This window comes from Danio rerio, chromosome 18, assembly GCF_052040795.2.
Source record: "Danio rerio strain M-AB ecotype USA chromosome 18, GRCz13ab, whole genome shotgun sequence".
In the NCBI taxonomy this organism is placed as follows: Eukaryota; Metazoa; Chordata; class Actinopteri; order Cypriniformes; family Danionidae; genus Danio; species Danio rerio.
Genome location: NC_141038.1, coordinates 33,078,533 through 33,095,967, shown reverse-complemented (window position 1 = coordinate 33,095,967; position 17,435 = coordinate 33,078,533). Strand labels below are relative to the sequence as shown.

The 17,435-nt window shown below is 36.2% G+C and overlaps 1 protein-coding gene and 1 long non-coding RNA gene across 16 annotated transcripts in view; one reads left to right on the top strand and one right to left on the bottom strand.

The window, feature by feature from the left end:
* LOC137488296 (uncharacterized) overlaps window positions 1–17,435 on the top strand; it is a 724,224-nt gene that overhangs the window by 112,524 nt on the left and 594,265 nt on the right. The window lies entirely within an intron of this gene.
* The window catches only part of def8 (differentially expressed in FDCP 8 homolog), a 181,020-nt gene that overhangs the window by 72,859 nt on the left and 90,726 nt on the right, over window positions 1–17,435 (bottom strand). For all 15 annotated transcript variants that reach the window (NM_001328206.1, XM_087291915.1, XM_087291920.1 and 12 more), the window contains one exon: window positions 12,549–12,646. In NM_001328206.1, the coding sequence (NP_001315135.1) occupies window positions 12,549–12,646 (98 nt within the window). The remainder of the gene's footprint in view (window positions 1–12,548; window positions 12,647–17,435) is intronic.

Sequence of the window (17,435 nt, the reverse complement as noted above, 5' to 3'; positions counted from 1 at the left end):
AAAAAAATTCACTTTAATTACTAAAACATTGATTTCTATTAAACTTCTCTTTTTCTTACTAGAAAAACACCATATATTAAGAAACATACGCCTTCCTAAGAAAAGAGAGTACAAAAACATATTACAAGAAGGGTTATTTAGAAGGTGGCCATCTGTAAAACATACAAATTCAATAAATTTAATTCCTGGGAACCATATCTTGATCCTCAGAGGAGGAATTTTCTTAAAGAAAGCTGGATGTCATCTGTGAAGTATAAGGGGGAAAAAAATAAAACCTGGTCTCTGGCTAGTCTGTGGGTCGCATTCTGCAGCAACCAATGTTGTTGTATGACTGTCTGACCTACACAGTAAAAAATGTCTGTGATTTTAACAGCAAAAATCTGTACAATTTACAGTGAAAACCTGTTAAATAATTAACACCTCATTTCTATACAAAATACAGATAATATCTGTAACAGATGTAACCTTTGTTTTCGAGAAACTAATCGGAGTGTCTGAAATCTCACCACACACTCTCATTCACTAGTCCATAAATTAGTCAATTGGTTTAGTCCACTAGACAGAGTGAATGACCACAAATAAGTGAATTCAGACACTGATGAACACATGCTGTTAACAACTCCAACCACTGTAGAAAAGAACAAAAAATAAAACTACATCCAAAGTCTCACACCAAACCTACTGAATTAAAACAGAGCATTACACAACTCCATAAAATAACAGCATTACCAGCTTCACTGATTACAGTATGACTTCAAATCTCTAATTTCTATAAGAATATTTGATAATTAACAGAGGTTTATATTTTTTTATTGAAAATATTTCATTTCATCTCACCATCATGAAGATCGAGACTGCTTTAGTTGAGCTCTTGAACCTTTAATCTTCTATCTTAATGTTTCCCTGGCTGTTATAACTGTGTTTCTGAAGCTCATCAGTTATAGCAATAAAGGCGATGAGATACTCTACTGCAGGGGTCTCAAACTCAATTTACCTGGGGGCCGCAGGAGGCAAAGTCTGGGTGAGGCTGGGCCGCATAAGGGATTTCACAAAAAAACGTCCTCAAATGTCATTATTAACAGTTTTAATTATTTCTTCTGAACATGATGTGTCCTGAACATTAATAGAACATTGAGTGAAGATTATGAAGATGAAGATGAAGATGATCATCATTAAGTCTAGACCTGTACTTTGACTGATTGAAGTCCTAGGGAAAAAAGTGGGGGAACTCACTCAAAACTTCCATTCCCTCACCTAAAAAAAAGGCGTATATATGTATAAATAAAACACCCCCACCCCACTCCATTCACATCAGTCTGTACCAGTCTGTATCTACCTATAATATATATAAGATGCATGGCAGGCACGTGCACACATAGGGCTCAACCTGTGCAGAGCACATGCCCTTTTTAGTCTTGCATAGTAAGTGCCCTTGATCAAAAGTGCCCCCACGACGCGATACACCCTCGGTCCCGCCCTTCAGTAGGCGCGCGATAACACCGCTCTTGAGTACTCGCGCGACAAAACAGCTGATCAGAACGCGCGCGACAACGCCCCTTTGTTTACACGGCGGGCGGGGAATGCCAGTGACCGCTGTGTACGGATAGAATCAGCGGAGCGGGGAGCGCTCTCTCTCCCCGCTCCGCTGATTCTGTCAGTGTACAGCGGTCGCGAGTTTGAGACCCCTGCTCTACTGTGTGTACTTAATCGTTACAGATATATTTCTAGTATTTGATAAGTTAAGACATAGAAAATAGCTTTATTTGATATTGTTTGGGATATGTTACAGCTTCCCATGGAGGTTCAACTAATAAAGAAAAAACATTCTTTTGCACCAAAACTGCAAAAATCAGTGCTCAATTTGCTGCATCTACAACAAACACGCAAGATACACCATCAACACCACACACACTCACCTCTTTTTCTCAGCTCTCTGAGTCTGAGGTGTCCAAACTCGTGCTATCTAGCCATGCAACTACCTGTCCACTCGATCCCATTCCCTCTCATCTCTTGCAAGCCATCTCTCCTGCAGTCCAGAGATGTATAAAGTACTAGAGACCCATACTTAAGTACAAGTACAAGTCAAAAATTGACTTGAGTAGAAGTAGAAGTGCTCTTTAAGCACCATACTTAAGTGGAAGTACAAAAGTATTCAACATTTTTTGTACTTAAGTATTACAAGTAGTTTATTTCAAAATTTACTACTCAAGTACTGAAAGTAAAAGTACAAGTATTGTGTAATGTATTTATTAAAGAAAGCAGTCAAAATACACTAATTGTTTTGTTTATTTCAAATATCTTTTTTTGGGGTACTTAAGCAGAACGAAAAGAAACATGGCTTATGATACTGTTTTTCTCAGTAAATAGTTTCTATGGTACAAGAACTCACATCGTCAGGCCCTTTTACCAGAAAATGCCTTCACTGATGAGATAATTCAGCATGTTCACTCACATACATATTCTCTCTCTCTCTCTCTCTCTCTCACACACACACACACACACACACACACACACACACACACAAACACACTGTCCTGCACACACCTAAATGTACACTCTCTCCAATTCATACACTCTCACACACACAGTTCTCTCTCTATCTCTCTCACACACACATTTTTGTGAATTGTGGGGACATTACGGTTGCAATTGTTTTTACTCTCTCTCTCTCTCTTACACACACACAGACGCACACACAGGTACAATCACACTGTTGTTCTCTCTTACGCACACATTATTCACTTTCACTCACAAACACACAAAGACACACTCACACTTAGGGAGTTTTGAAATTTGATTGGTTAATACCACAATAAAAAGGAGTTCGTCTTCTGGAAGCACTCGTGAAACTAAACTAAACAAGCAAACTAAATCCTGCTTCACTAATTCACTTGTTGTTGTGTTGAAAACGTGTATATTACTGTGTTAAATGAAAATATGAAATATTTTATGGGTTATGGCTATGATTTAGTATTAATTTTTATTTGTTTTTATTATGTTTTTAATTAAATTGGTCTTACAGTTCATATTTTCTGTAGTATATTTATTAATTCTGGTACTTTTACCATAAACTAAAATCTCAACCATTTGGTAGAGGCTGATTAAGAAATTAATCAGTTAAGAAATTAAGAGTTAAAGGATTTTTTGTAATTCAATTTTGTCCTTTAATGCAGCAGTCAGATATACGAACTGTGTCCTTAATTTGACCTGCTCAAAGAAAACACTTTTTCTGGATGTACTGTATAAAACAAAACTCATGTACAGAAGACAGCACAAGCATTTACAGCTAATAAACTCATGTCAATATTATCCCGCCTGCTTTTTGAGCGCTGACAGGCGGGTCTTACACGGCTATGATTGGTTATTGTCCTCAACAGAAGGGGCTTTAGAAATATAAGCGCTGTTCACCCATGGCCTGAAGAATACGCGATTATCACAGGTAATAGACACAGTGGAGCTTGCACAAGAGGCACGCTTATGTCTGGATCCACAGCTTTAACAGCTAAGAAGAGAGGAAAAGTTACCTTACAAACTGGCCAGCGAATCAAATGTCCAAAGTGAACGAGCGAGAGATAGACAGAGGTTAAGTTTTACAACATTTCTCCCAAATAGTAAACTAGCGGCTGGTATGCTGTGCCGCTTCGCCCTCGCGCCTCCGTCCTTCTCCATAGTATTGCTACATAGCGCATAGGAGATAAATGACGTCATCACGTAATAACCGGTTATGACCTATTATTACTAAACTGATATCAATCATTTTGACACCCCTAGTAACGAATAACGATGCAGCACATAAAAAATCTATCGGAGTAAAAGTATTAAACTCATGGAAAATATGTACTTAAGTAAAAGTGAAAGTAGGAGAAAAAAATAATACTCCAGTAAAGTACAGATACTGCCTTTTAGTACTTAAGTACAGTAGTGAAGTAGTTCAACTTCGTTACTATACATCTCTGCTGCAGTCATACCAACACTGACTAACATAATTAACACATCTCTTGACTCTGGTTTATTCCCCACTTCATTTAAGCAGGCTAGGGTAACCCCACTGCTAAAGAAACCCAACCTGGACCATACGCTACTTGAAAACTACAGACCAGTATCCCTGCTTCCATTCATGGCCAAGATTCTGGAGAAAGTAGTGTTCAATCAAGTCCTGGACTTTCTTACTCAAAACAATCTCATGGACAACAAGCAATCCGGCTTTAAGAAAGGCCACTCAACTGAGACTGCCCTGCTCTCGGTCGTGGAGGATCTCAGACTGGCTAAAGCAGACTCTAAATCATCAGTCCTCATTTTGCTGGACTTGTCAGCTGCTTTTGACACTGTCAACCACCAGATCCTGCTATCTACGCTCGAGTCACTGGGCGTTGCGGGCACTGTTATACAATGGTTCAGATCTTACCTCTCTGACAGGTCATTCAGGGTGTCTTGGAGGGGAGAGGTGTCCAACCTACAGCATCTACACACTGGGGTACCCCAAGGCTCTGTTCTTGGGCCACTTCTCTTCTCCATCTACACATCATCTCTAGGACCAGTCATCCAGAGACTTGGATTCTCCTACCGCTGCTATGCTGATGATACCCAGCTATACCTCTCTTTTCATCCTGATGATCCCTCGGTTCCAGCTCGCATCTCAGCCTGCCTGTTGGATATTTCACACTGGATGAAAGATCATCAACTTCAGCTGAACCTTGCAAAAACGGAAATGCTTGTAGTTTCTGCCAACTCGACTCTACACCATAACTTTTCAATCCAGATGGATGGGGCAACCATTACTGCATCCAAAATAATGAAAAGCCTTGGAGTAACGATTGATGACCAACTAAACTTCTCTGACCACATTTCTAGAACTGCTCGATCGTGCAGATTCGTACTCTATAACATCAGAAAGATCCGACCCTTCTTATCTGAACATGCAGCTCAACTCCTTGTTCAAGCTCTTGTTCTCTCCAAACTGGATTACTGCAACTCTCTACTAGCTGGGCTTCCAGCTAACTCTATCAAGCCTCTTCAACTGCTCCAGAACGCAGCAGCACGAGTGGTCTTCAATGAACCTAAACAAGCACATGTCACTCTGCTGCTAGTCCGTTTGCACTGGCTGCCAGTTGCTGCTCGCATCAAATTCAAAGCTCTGATGTTTGCCTACAAAGTGACTTCTGGCCTTGCTCCTTCTTATCTGCTCTCACTTCTGCAGATCTATGTGCCCTCCAGAAACTTGCGTTCTGTGAATGAACGTCGCGTCGTGGTTCCATCCCAAAGAGGGAAGAAATCACTTTCGCGAACGCTCACGCTCAATCTGCCCAGTTGGTGGAATGAACTCCCTAACTGCATCAGAACAGCAGAGTCACTCGCTATTTAAACTCAACTATTTAGTCTCCACTTCACTTCCTAATCTGCAATTGCCTCTCTGAATATCACACTGTACCCAAAAAAAAAAAACTAATACTACTAATACTTCCCTTCTTAGACTTTACAGACCTGAAACTTGCCTATAGCACTTATTCATTGTTGCTCTTAGTTGTGTAAATTGCTTCCTTGTCCTCATTTGTAAGTCGCTTTGGATAAAAGCGTCTGCTAAATGACTAAATGTAAATGTAAATTATCCAAGGAATAAATAATAAATTAAAATTTAATTAGTTTCATGCACAAAACATTGGGATCTCCAGCCGCACATCATGACACACAGACATCAAGAATCAGGATATGAACCTCAACCATGGTTTCTAAAAAAAAACCTGCTTAATTCATTCATGCTGCAATGCATGCTGGGTGCCAGCATAGTACAAAATCCCAGCATACATTGCAGCATGAATATATTATGCAGCTTAAAGTTCTCACAATCTCTTTCTTTTCCTTTATTTTATGGGTCCCACTTTATATAGTGCCGCTTATACCTGTGAACTTACATGGTAACTATATGTGTAAGTAGTATGTAACTACAGTGTGTGTACACACTGGTATATAGTATTTACTTGTTTAATACTGGTGTAACTACACACATGTAACAACCCACCGAATAGTATGTGTAAAATCAAATGTGTAACAGGACATTGATAACAACAATAAGAAAGTACTTATCTCTAACAAGAATTATGTAAGTGCATTGCGTAACAACAAATTACTGTGTAACTAGTAAAAATATTTTCTATGTAACACTTTATTAACAGTGTACTTACATGGTAACTCCTCAGAAACTTTCCACTCAATATAAAATGTAAATTTGTCACAAATTACTGTGTAATATATAAAACATAATCCTCTGTGCAACTGGTTAACAACAGCGTACTTACATGGAAACTCCTCAGGAACTGTCCACCAAATGTGTAAATACTGAGTGCAAATAAAGTGTAAAAAGTTTTTAAAAAGTGTACTTCCAAAATGGTCACAAACTACTGTGTAATATAAATCCTTACCCAACACATTATTAACAGTGTACTGAAATAGTAACTTCTCAGGAACTGTCCACTCATATCCTTATATAACGAAGGGAAAACGCGTGTTGAATCTACAGGAATAGTTTATTGAATATGTAGTGTAACTTTTGCATTGAAGTTCCAATGTTCTAGCAAAGTTACAAAATACTGCAATTTACACACTCTCGGAAATTAAGGTACAGGAGCTGTCACTGGGGAAGTACTTTTATTAAAAGATACATATTTGTTCCCAAATATGCCACAATGGTACCTAAAATGTCCGTATTAGTACCCACATCTACATAAAAAGTACCTTTGGGGTACCATTATGGACCCTTCAGGGACAAATATGTAGCTTTTGGAAAAAGTACTTCCCCAGTGACAACTCCTGTACAGTCATTTCTGAGAGTGCACTGTGTTTTTTTAACAGAGTGCCAGCAATCACAAAAGAAAAATTAAAAAGAGTAATAAAGCAAACAATTAGTGCTGTGAATTATATCCTAGGATCTATCAAAGCAAAACTGTCACATTCATATTGGATTTTTACTCTGCAACAGTGTTTTACAAAAGTACTTCGAGTAAGCTATGGATTTATTAAAACAAGTTAATTGTTTGCATTATCATGACATTTTTGAATCTGAAGAAATCACAATATAAACAGCAAATAAAAGAGAAAAAAGGCATATATATTTTCAATGAATCCAGTATGCTTTTTTAATGGATCAGCTGTGCTAAGGCACCTTTACTATTTCCCCCTCCCAGCCAGTGGTGCAACTGAATGATTTTCAAATGTTCTCTCAAAAGTTTTGTAGTCTTTAATTTGTGACCATTTTACACTTTATATGGAGTGGACAGTTCCTGTGGAGTTACCATGTAAGTACACTGTTATCACAAGGTAAAAGCTTCTAATGCAGCATTAGTTCTGCTATAAAAATGTTCACAAGTACATGGTATGCAAACAGGTGTGGGAGTGGGAAAACACCTGCAAGTACATGTTGTTACGCAGTGCATTTACATATTTCTTGTTACAGATGTGTACTTTCTTAGTGTTGTTACCAATTTCCAGTTACACATTTAAATTTACACATACTATTTAGTGGGTTATTATTACATGTGTGTAGTTATACCAGTATTACACAAGTAAATATTATGTGCCAGTGTGTACATACACTTTAGTTACATACTACTTCGCATCTAGTTACCATGTAAGTTCACAGGTATAAGCGACTATAAAGTGGGACCGATTTTTAATTTTTGTTTGTCACCATTGTTGAGATTCAAAGACTAATTGTTGATGTCTGTAAGTTCTGCCATAGATCAAACATTCTCATTGTGAATGGTGTATTCAGACCTGTTAAACAGTCATTGGCTGCTGTAGGACAAGTTTTTTCATTTACATATGGTACTCACTTATAACTAACAAGATATTCAATGAACGCACAAGCAGGTGAGGGTGGTTTCGATATCATAGTTAATCTTATTAGACTTGTTGTTGTTTTTTTCTTTTGGCTTTTCATGCTAACCAAATTGTGTGATTAACACAATTAATTATAGCAGCCAAAATAAGAACTAGTGTCAGACCAAATAGTTGAAGAGCCCAACTAAAGCAGACTCTGTCCTCCATCATGGTGACTTCAAATGAACATTTTTTTCATGACAGAAATAAAGTCGAAGGTCAGTAATAAGTGAAGCTTCTGATGTTTGTGGAGCTGTTTAATGATATCTGCTGAAATCTTGAGAAATTACATTTTTATTGAGTAATTTGTTTTATTTTTATTAATTATTCATTTATTTAGAGTTTTATTTTCAGTTGATTTTCATCTTTGGTTTTGGCTTTAATTTGTGTTTTTCTTTCCTTCAGTGATTCTTCTTTTAACAGTTGGTTATCAATAATTCTCTATCCGCCTTCAATTATACACTTAATTATATCATTAACTTCATCACTGCCTGAGTATTCGACCCTCTGTAGTGAGGACAATAGTGAGGATTTTGCTCGGGGATTTGAAGGTTTAAATGTGTTTGATGAAAAATACAGACTGTGGAATGTATTTTTAACAGAAATATTCTGTAAACTACATTCATGAATGTTAAAAGTTAAAAACAGCAGATTACTGGCAAACACAGCTGCTGGTATTTTTCTGTAAAATCAAGAAGAAAAAAAAATATAAAATGCATAATGCAGTAAAAGATTTTTTTTTTTGTCACCATTGTGGAGAATAGTAGTATCTGGGTGCAGATCCAAAATGAACAAAGAGTATTTGATGTGTGTATATGTGTATATATATATATATATATATATATATATATATATATATATATATATATATATATATATATATATATGTGTGTGTGTGTGTGTGTGTGTGTGTGTGTGTGTGTGTGTGTGTGTGTGTGTGTGTGTGTGTGTGTGTGTGTGTGTGTGCGTGCGTGAAAAAAAAAGATGCTTTTTTTTTTTTTCGGACAGACAGACCAGGCCGGCCCATATTACACTCTGCAGCCCATTTGTTCTTTTCTTTATTGACATTGGGCTGGCCCAATCACAAACTCCTAGGACTTTGGGCTCTGTGTGAGCCTGCAAAGTTGGCATGTATTTGTCAAAATAGTCAAGAGTCAGAGAGATGGAGAAGAAACGGAAGGGAGGTGCAGAGAAATAGCGGGAACGACATTGGCGTTTCATTTAGCGGTTCTAAAAAGTTCTCTGTTCTTTCTAGTACACGGCTAAAAACGCAAATCACGTGAAACACACACTCTGCCAAGAGCTGAAGCCAGTTGTTCAGCTGGTGCTTTGAGATAAACCCCAGGTGAGAGTATAGTGCACGTCGGACAGTTCATCAAAGATCTACTGCTGGATCTCATCTCACTACAGTTGTTAAACATTATATTGAATTTATCTTGCTGCTATCTAACAACTCTTCTTTCTTTTGAATCACTTGTTCTCAGGTATCTCTGTTTTGGCTGAGAGCAGAGATCAGTTAATATATTAATTTATGTTACCACGTACACTGATTCTGCACATTGATTGATTTCTTGTCTTAATCGTATAAATGTATTGTGCGTTATACTTTTATAATGGCCATTATTGATTATTAAAACTGATATTCTGCAAAAGAGACAGGGTAAAGTTTGTTCTTTTCAATGAAACTGAAAGGAGGCAGTTATATTTAAGCGCTGTTCTGTTATAAATATGTAGAGTGAATATGATGGTCATATAAATATTTAGCTACACAAGGCTGTTTGATGTCTGTTAATCATAATATCAAAATAAAACAAATTTCCTTATATTATGTTTTCATTGTTAAGATGTGAAACAGCAAGCAGGATGAGATAAATGAAACTATAAAGTACACTTTTCCCTTTAATGATTTACTCATGCGTCAGCAGGCAGTTTTTGTTATGTTTATTGTTTAATATAGGCTGAGTGAATAGTGTATTGAATAAGCTAAATTGGCTGTAGTGTATGAGTGTTTGAATGAGTGTGTGTGGGTGATTTCCTATACTGGGTTGTGGCTGGAAGGGCATCTGCTGCATAAAACATGCTGGAATAGCTGGCAGTTCATTCCACTGTGGCAATCCCTGATAAATAAAGGACTAAGGCGAAGGAAAATAATTAAATGAATAGTGTATTTTTTAGAACTGAACAAAAATCTTTATGGACAGTATACAAAAATTTGATTGAAATTAATGTCTCTATTTATTTATTTCATATATATGGCTTTTGTGTTTTTTATAAAATAAGAGTTGATAAACATATTGCACATGCACAGATAGATAGCATTTTGATTAAATGTAGTGGGCCTCTCTGGCCCAAAATGCCAGGGCTGATTTTTTTTTCCCCAGTCCAGCCCTGGATTGGAAGAAGCAGATTTTAATTCCAGTGGAGCGATGGCAGAAAATCAACAAAAAATTATATTTATACGGCTTTTTTCTTCAACAAAGTTACAGTGAGTACTGAATTCTGTATTTTTTAAATCATGTTTAAGTTTAACAAAGTGCAAGCCACATTAATTTCGACACATAAAGTTAACCTGATTTAAATTGATTAAGTTAGCCTCCAACATAATGTTGAACATTAACGTTACTCTGTGGCAGTAAAACTGTATTAACCACTTTACTTTTAAAGTTTAACCTATGGTTTCTGACCATACTGATCTCTCTGTGTACTTTATATATTGTTATTAAACTTATTTTATGATGAAAAAGACATGTATGTGCTCTAACATGTTTCTTTATTTTCTTTAAGTATAACCGTAACATGAAGCCACCATTGCTGGGCGAGGCGCAAATAAACCACGATGACTTTCACAGTAAGTACTCTTCTAACAATTGCGTATATATTTATTGCATGTCAGTTTCAAATTCTGCTAAAATGTAACGTGTGTAGCTGTTTATTAAGGGCTGCCATGTGCTGTGATTGGTGTTATGCAGACTTTTAACCCATGTTTCTCAAGGACACATTGTTCTATGTTACCAGTAGTTACCAGTTTTACTATAGCCTTATACCATACCTACCAACACGCCTGTTTTTCCAGGAGTCTCCTGTATTTCAGACCCATCTCCCACCGCCCTCCTGTTTTGCTATTTCTCCTTAAAATCTCCTGTAATTTCAGCCTATCATATTTCACATTTACTATAAATTTAAAAATCATGTAAAAGACAACTATTCTGAAAAATTGCTGTAAACAAACAGGTGCCTGGGGACAATGACTTAAATTTTACATGTGAATACGCAATTTACCAAATAGCATTCTCACAGTATGGAAAGTTAATGTACTGTTACTATGCTAATAATTATGTAGACATCCACATTCTGAATCCTAAAATTATGTTTTGTAACCTAACAGTAGTGGTATTTTTTGCAAAATTATATTAATGGTATGGAGACATTTGCATATGTATTTGATATATGTAGACTTAGAATTGACAGCTATTTTATATTTTTTTTTACATACAGGGCCACTGGAAACCCACACAACTACAAAGAAGATGGGAATTCTTAAACCAGTAAGTAGCAGCAGCAGCAAAATTAACTTTAAAATCCCTGTCAACTGTGCTAAATGTCCCAGAAGAAGAGGTGGTGGTCAATTTAAGAAACATTATCAATGCATTTTTTGTGCTTTTGAATTATTGTATTTACTCAACTTGGAATACAATGACTTTCTAAATATGTCTGCATGGTAAATATTTGTAGATTCAGCTTAACATGATTGAAGTTGCTCTCTGATTATTATTTTTTTTCTTGAGACTTTCGGAAGTTTTTTTTTTTTTTTTTTCTGTTCTGGAATCACCTGCCAACCAGGGTTAAGTAATCCACTGTTTATATTTGATGGTGTTTTTTAAAGTCTGCTTTTAGTATGTAAGAATTCATTAATTCATTTTCTTTTCGGCTTAGTCTTATGTGAACATATTAGATGAATTTATTGAACTGGTTTAACCATTACAAATTTGCTTTCATAACATTATATTACCTTTTGAGGAACTGTAATATTTAGGTGGCTGCACTAAACAACCTCACAAAGTAACCTCACTAAAATATTTACCATTTCTGATGTTTTTGACATTTTTGCACATATCTGTTAATGTATTAATAATACTTTAGCTTTGTGAGTATTATGAGAGTTAAATTGCATGACTTTATAAATGTAGATTTTATATAAATGTTCAATGTATTTTTTAATGTACTTTCACAATAGTGTCTGTTTAATAAAAATAAACAAATGTGGCAATGTGTAGTGTCTCATTATTTTGTATTTTTATTTTTCAGTTTCTTTTCTTTTCGACAATAGGGAACAAATTCAGTAAAATTGCTTTAGCAATAAAAATTTCTCAATTAACTTTTTTTTTTATTAGGTGAAACCAAAAACGCATGTTACAAGAATTTAAAACATTCAATTAGGTCAATAACATAATCGGGCAGACTTGGTGGCTTTACAATGGGCTCAAGACAGTATTAACAGGCTGTTTCTACTAATGTAAAAAAATTATTTTGTCGAATTCAATTTTTGGCAAATTGAAAAATGTAGATGTGATTTTAATTTACATATATATTTTCTTACTATATATATTTTTTTATATTATTATTATTTAATCATTAAAAAATAGTATTACTACAGAGTGACTAAAGAGAACACTTACCACAGGTCGAGAAAAGTGATCTTCAGCCAAGCCCAGATCCATTGGGGGATCTGAATTTTGAGATTTGATTTCAGAAGAGAAGATCTCTGCCTTCACCCCTGTGGACACAGAATATTTATTCAGATTGCATACTTAGATCTTTCCTTCAGAATGTGATCCTGTTACATCTCAGCCAGCTATACAGTGTCTATGTGACATGAGCTGATCTTCAAATTTATCTTTAACATCTGAAATGGACAAATTATGCTTGTTTTGTTTAATGGTACCACTATAATAACTGCACATTATCAATCATTAAACATTAGCAAATAGTTTTTCATTATTTTAAGCTCTTTTGTTTGTTAAATCTTCATAAAAGTTGCTGTATGTACAATGTATCTATATCTTAGAAACACCATAATATGTTTGCAGATATTTGAAAACAACGCCAAGTGAACAGACTTGTTTACCTGAAAAACAACGCTATTGTCAGTTATTTTCCTTTGGAAATGTGCGTTTTATGTAGGAACATCTGTCTTTGTTTTGGTCTTGAAATCTCACATAATACATATAGTTTCTCATGTCTTTATGATTATTAATCAAGTTGAATGTTTAAGGGCATAGATTATTTGACCTTGGTGTCATCCATCTTCAGAGTAAATCTAGAATAATATGTGTCATTGTTTTTTTCTTTTTTTTTCAAATTATTTGTTTTCTCTGGATCTACCAAGCTAGGTCAGAGGTCATGGAGACCTCTTGAGTGGACCTGGACTTTTGAAGGATTGGAAACAACCCTAAGTTATTGGTCATTTTATATGTCAAATATTTTAAAGTAAATTCCATTGTGTGTAAGCTGCCAGTTCGGATGCTGATAATAACAGTTTTAACCAGTTTGATAAGATGGCTCAGAAAACACTTCTCAGCCTTAAGTAAGAAACAGGGGGGTATTCCAGAAAGCAGGCTATGTGACATTAAGTTTAACAGTAAGTTGGTTGGATAATATCCGCTTTTGGTTCCACTTTTGGGGTATGTTAAATAACCTTAGCAACTTTCTCTCTGAAGATAACCTGCTCCAGAGCAGATTGTGTTCCAGAGTTTGTCTGTTTCAGAGAGTTTACTGAGCATTGGGAACTCTTTTGATGAGAATTTTGATGGAATATTTGATAGAAGCACAGATATACAAGTTTTTTCATTATGAGAGGATTATAACTGCATAGTACTTTTCATAACCAACTGAATATTTAAATGAGCGTTGATATTTTTCAAAAGAATCATTATTGTATTTAACAAACCTTTTGAAATCAAACGTGACAAACAGTGGATGTGCTCTTACCATAGAAAACATTCAGTGCAGCTTTTGTTTTTGCGTTAGGGCATTTTAGGCTACTGTACAATGTGGCAATAGCATGTAGGGCCATCTGTATGCCTGCCTGGCAATGAACTGTTTTATACACTTTTGTACAGTACCTTGGCCATAAATCACAGCGTATCATTCCACAGATGATTCAGAGTGCGGCAATAGCGTAGCGGACAGTCCCCCATTAAGAAACAACAATGCTAACAGTGAAGCGAGTTCAAATCTCACATAGAGATCTTGTTTTTTTTGTTTCGCTTTCTTTCTCTGTCTCTCTCCCTCTCTGGACCCCTCACATTTTCTGTAGCTGATATACTAAGAAGTAGCAGCTTTGTCTTTTGTAGGAAAAAATATCCATATTATAAGAAGTAGTCATCTATTCACACTGTACACACAGACTTGATACATTTTTAAATATCTTTTTTTTTCCGGGGTTTCCAAATGCCATTGGTTGCCTTAATTGCAGCCTGTTTTAAAGTTCCATCAGTCATTAAAGGACACTGATAATATGAAATCGGTCCATAGTATAAATGTAGAGGTAACAACTTATTTTTCTGTCCTTAATCTTCTGGATGGAGACAAACCACTTGAAATGCCTCTGAGGCTTTTTGTTTATGTGTTGCATTTAGAATCACCGCCAAGGAGACAACCATTCATGAGTAATGTCATCAGAGATCCGCAACATAAACCTTCTGAGAATATGATGCAACAGACTCAAGGACCAGTGCAAACCCATTACTATAAACTCCAAATGCTGTGACTTACTTCTTCACCATACAAAATGACACCACAGCCATCATTCAACAATGACAATTCTGTGAATAAAATAGCTAGGTATTAAGCACGCAGGGAGCTTGTGAATTCCATGGTGTAATAACATGGTGTAAAGAACAGAAATTGCTCTTTGCTAATAACTGGAATCTTTTCTGGGAGCGTCCTAGGCTCTTCCGTCCTGACGGCCTGCACCCCAGTCGAGCCGGAGCTGAACTCCTGTCGGACAACATCTCCAGATTACTTCGCACCATCTGACTAGCAGGTAAAAATTCACAAAATTCACATTATAGCCACCTAGACTCTTGTTCACCCCACTTAAACATCAGTAACGCATATCTGGCAAAACCTATGGAGACTGTGTCTGTTCCTCGTATTATTAGATTAAGAAATAAACGTACTACGTGCTCCAGAAAAAATCTAGTAAGAATCAAACCAGAAAAACCAGTTGAAAGTGAAAATACAAATTTCGTAAAACTTGGTCTCCTAAACATCAGGTCACTTGCACCTAAAGCACTTATCATTAATGAAATAATAACAGAAAACAATCTTAATGCACTCTGTCTCACTGAAACCTGGCTGAAACAAAATGACTATATTAGCTTTAATGAAGCAACTCTTCCAGGATTCTTATATAAACATGAGGCTCGTCAAACTGGTCGTGGTGGTGGAGTTGCATCAATCTTTAGTGATTTCCTTAATATTAAACAGAGAAACGGACTTATGTTTAGCTCCTTTGAAACATTATCGCTTAATGTTCAGCTTCCAGATACTATGCAAAACCCTATTTTATCTCTCGCTTTAATCACCATATATAGACCCCCAGGACCATATGTCAAATTTCTAAAAGAATTATCTGATTTTATTTCTGACTTACTAGTCAAAACTGATAAAATGCTAATTGTAGGTGACTTTAACATCCACATAGATGACGCTAATGATACATTAGGGCTCGCGTTTATGGATTTAATACACTCACTTGGGATAAAGCAAAACGTTGTGGGTCCAACCCATCGCTTAAAGCATACATTAGATCTAATTCTGTCTTATGGAATCGAGGTTATTGACGTAGACATTATACCACAAAGTGATGATATTACAGATCACTACCTCTTACTATATAAGCTGTGTTTACCTGAAATCAGCAAACCCGCTCCAATACTCCGCCCTAGTAGAACTATTGTTCCGTCAACTAAAGATGAATTTATAAATAACTTACCTGATCTCTCTCTATTTCGTAATGCACCCGCAAACTCAAATGATCTTGATGTAGTAACCAGCAGTATGGATGCCATCTTTACTAGCACACTAAATACTGTGGCACCCATCAAATTAAAAAAGGCTAGAGAGAATAAAACTATACCATGGTATAATAGTCATACTCGTGCGCTCAAAACAGCAACCCGCGCCCTGGAACGTAAATGGAAAAAAACTAATTTAGAGGTCTTTCGAATTGCGTACAAAGACAGTATGTCCAGCTATAGGAGGGCTCTAAAATCTGCCAGGACTGAGCACCTGCGCAAACTGATAGAAAATAATCATAACAATCCTAGATTTTTATTTAACACCATCTCTAAATTAGCAAATAATCGTTCATCCTTGGAACAAACTACTCCACCGCAAATTAGTAGTGATGACTTCATGAATTTTTTTCAGAAATAAAATAGAAGGCTTTAGACAGAAAATAGGAGATGCCAAACTTTCTGCACCGGCTTATACTCCCAATCCTGTAAATATTTCATTGAATCATAATAATAACCTACACTGCTTCAAAATCATAGAACACGAAGAGTTAGTAAAAATTATAAATAGCTCTAAACCAGCTACGTGTATGCTGGACTCAACTCCAACAAAATTACTGAAAGAGCTGCTACCTGCTATAGGAGAACCCCTTCTTAACATTATCAACTCTTCTTTATCTATAGGCCATGTTCCAAACTCTTACAAGCTAGCTGTTATTAAACCTATTATTAAGAAACCGCAACTAGACACCAACAACTTAGCTTATAGACCTATCTCAAATCTTCCATTTATGTCTAAAATACTAGAAAAAGTTGTTTCCACTCAATTATGCTCCTTTCTGCAGACGAACAATATTTTTGAAGTGTTTCAGTCAGGTTTCAGGGCTCACCACAGTACAGAAACCGCCTTAGTGAAAATTACCAATGATTTACTCTTAGCTGCTGACCGAGGGTGCGTCTCGCTATTAGTTTTACTCGATCTTAGTGCGGCATTTGATACCATTGACCACAATATCCTCATAAATCGCTTAAAGTCTACAGGTGTCCAGGGACAGGCTCTACAATGGTTTAAGTCACATTTAACTGACCGCTACCAGTTTGTGAATATTAATGGACAGCCTTCACAAGTCAGCCCAGTAAAGTATGGGGTGCCTCAAGGATCAGTTTTAGGCCCTTTACTGTTTACAATTTACATGCTACCTCTGGGAGACATTATTAGAAGACATGGGATCAGCTTTCACTGCTATGCAGATGATACTCACTTATATATTTCAACTAAACCTGACGAGACGTCTGAACTTTCTAAACTAACTGAGTGTATCAAAGACATCAAAGACTGGATGACCAACAATTTTCTTCTCTTAAACTCCGACAAAACAGAATTATTACTTATTGGGCCTAAATCTTGCACACAGCAGATCTCGCAACTCAATTAACAATTAGAGGGATACAAAGTTAGCTTTAGCTCTACTATAAAAGATCTGGGTGTCATATTAGACAGCAATCTAACTTTTAAAAACCATATATCCCATGTCACAAAAA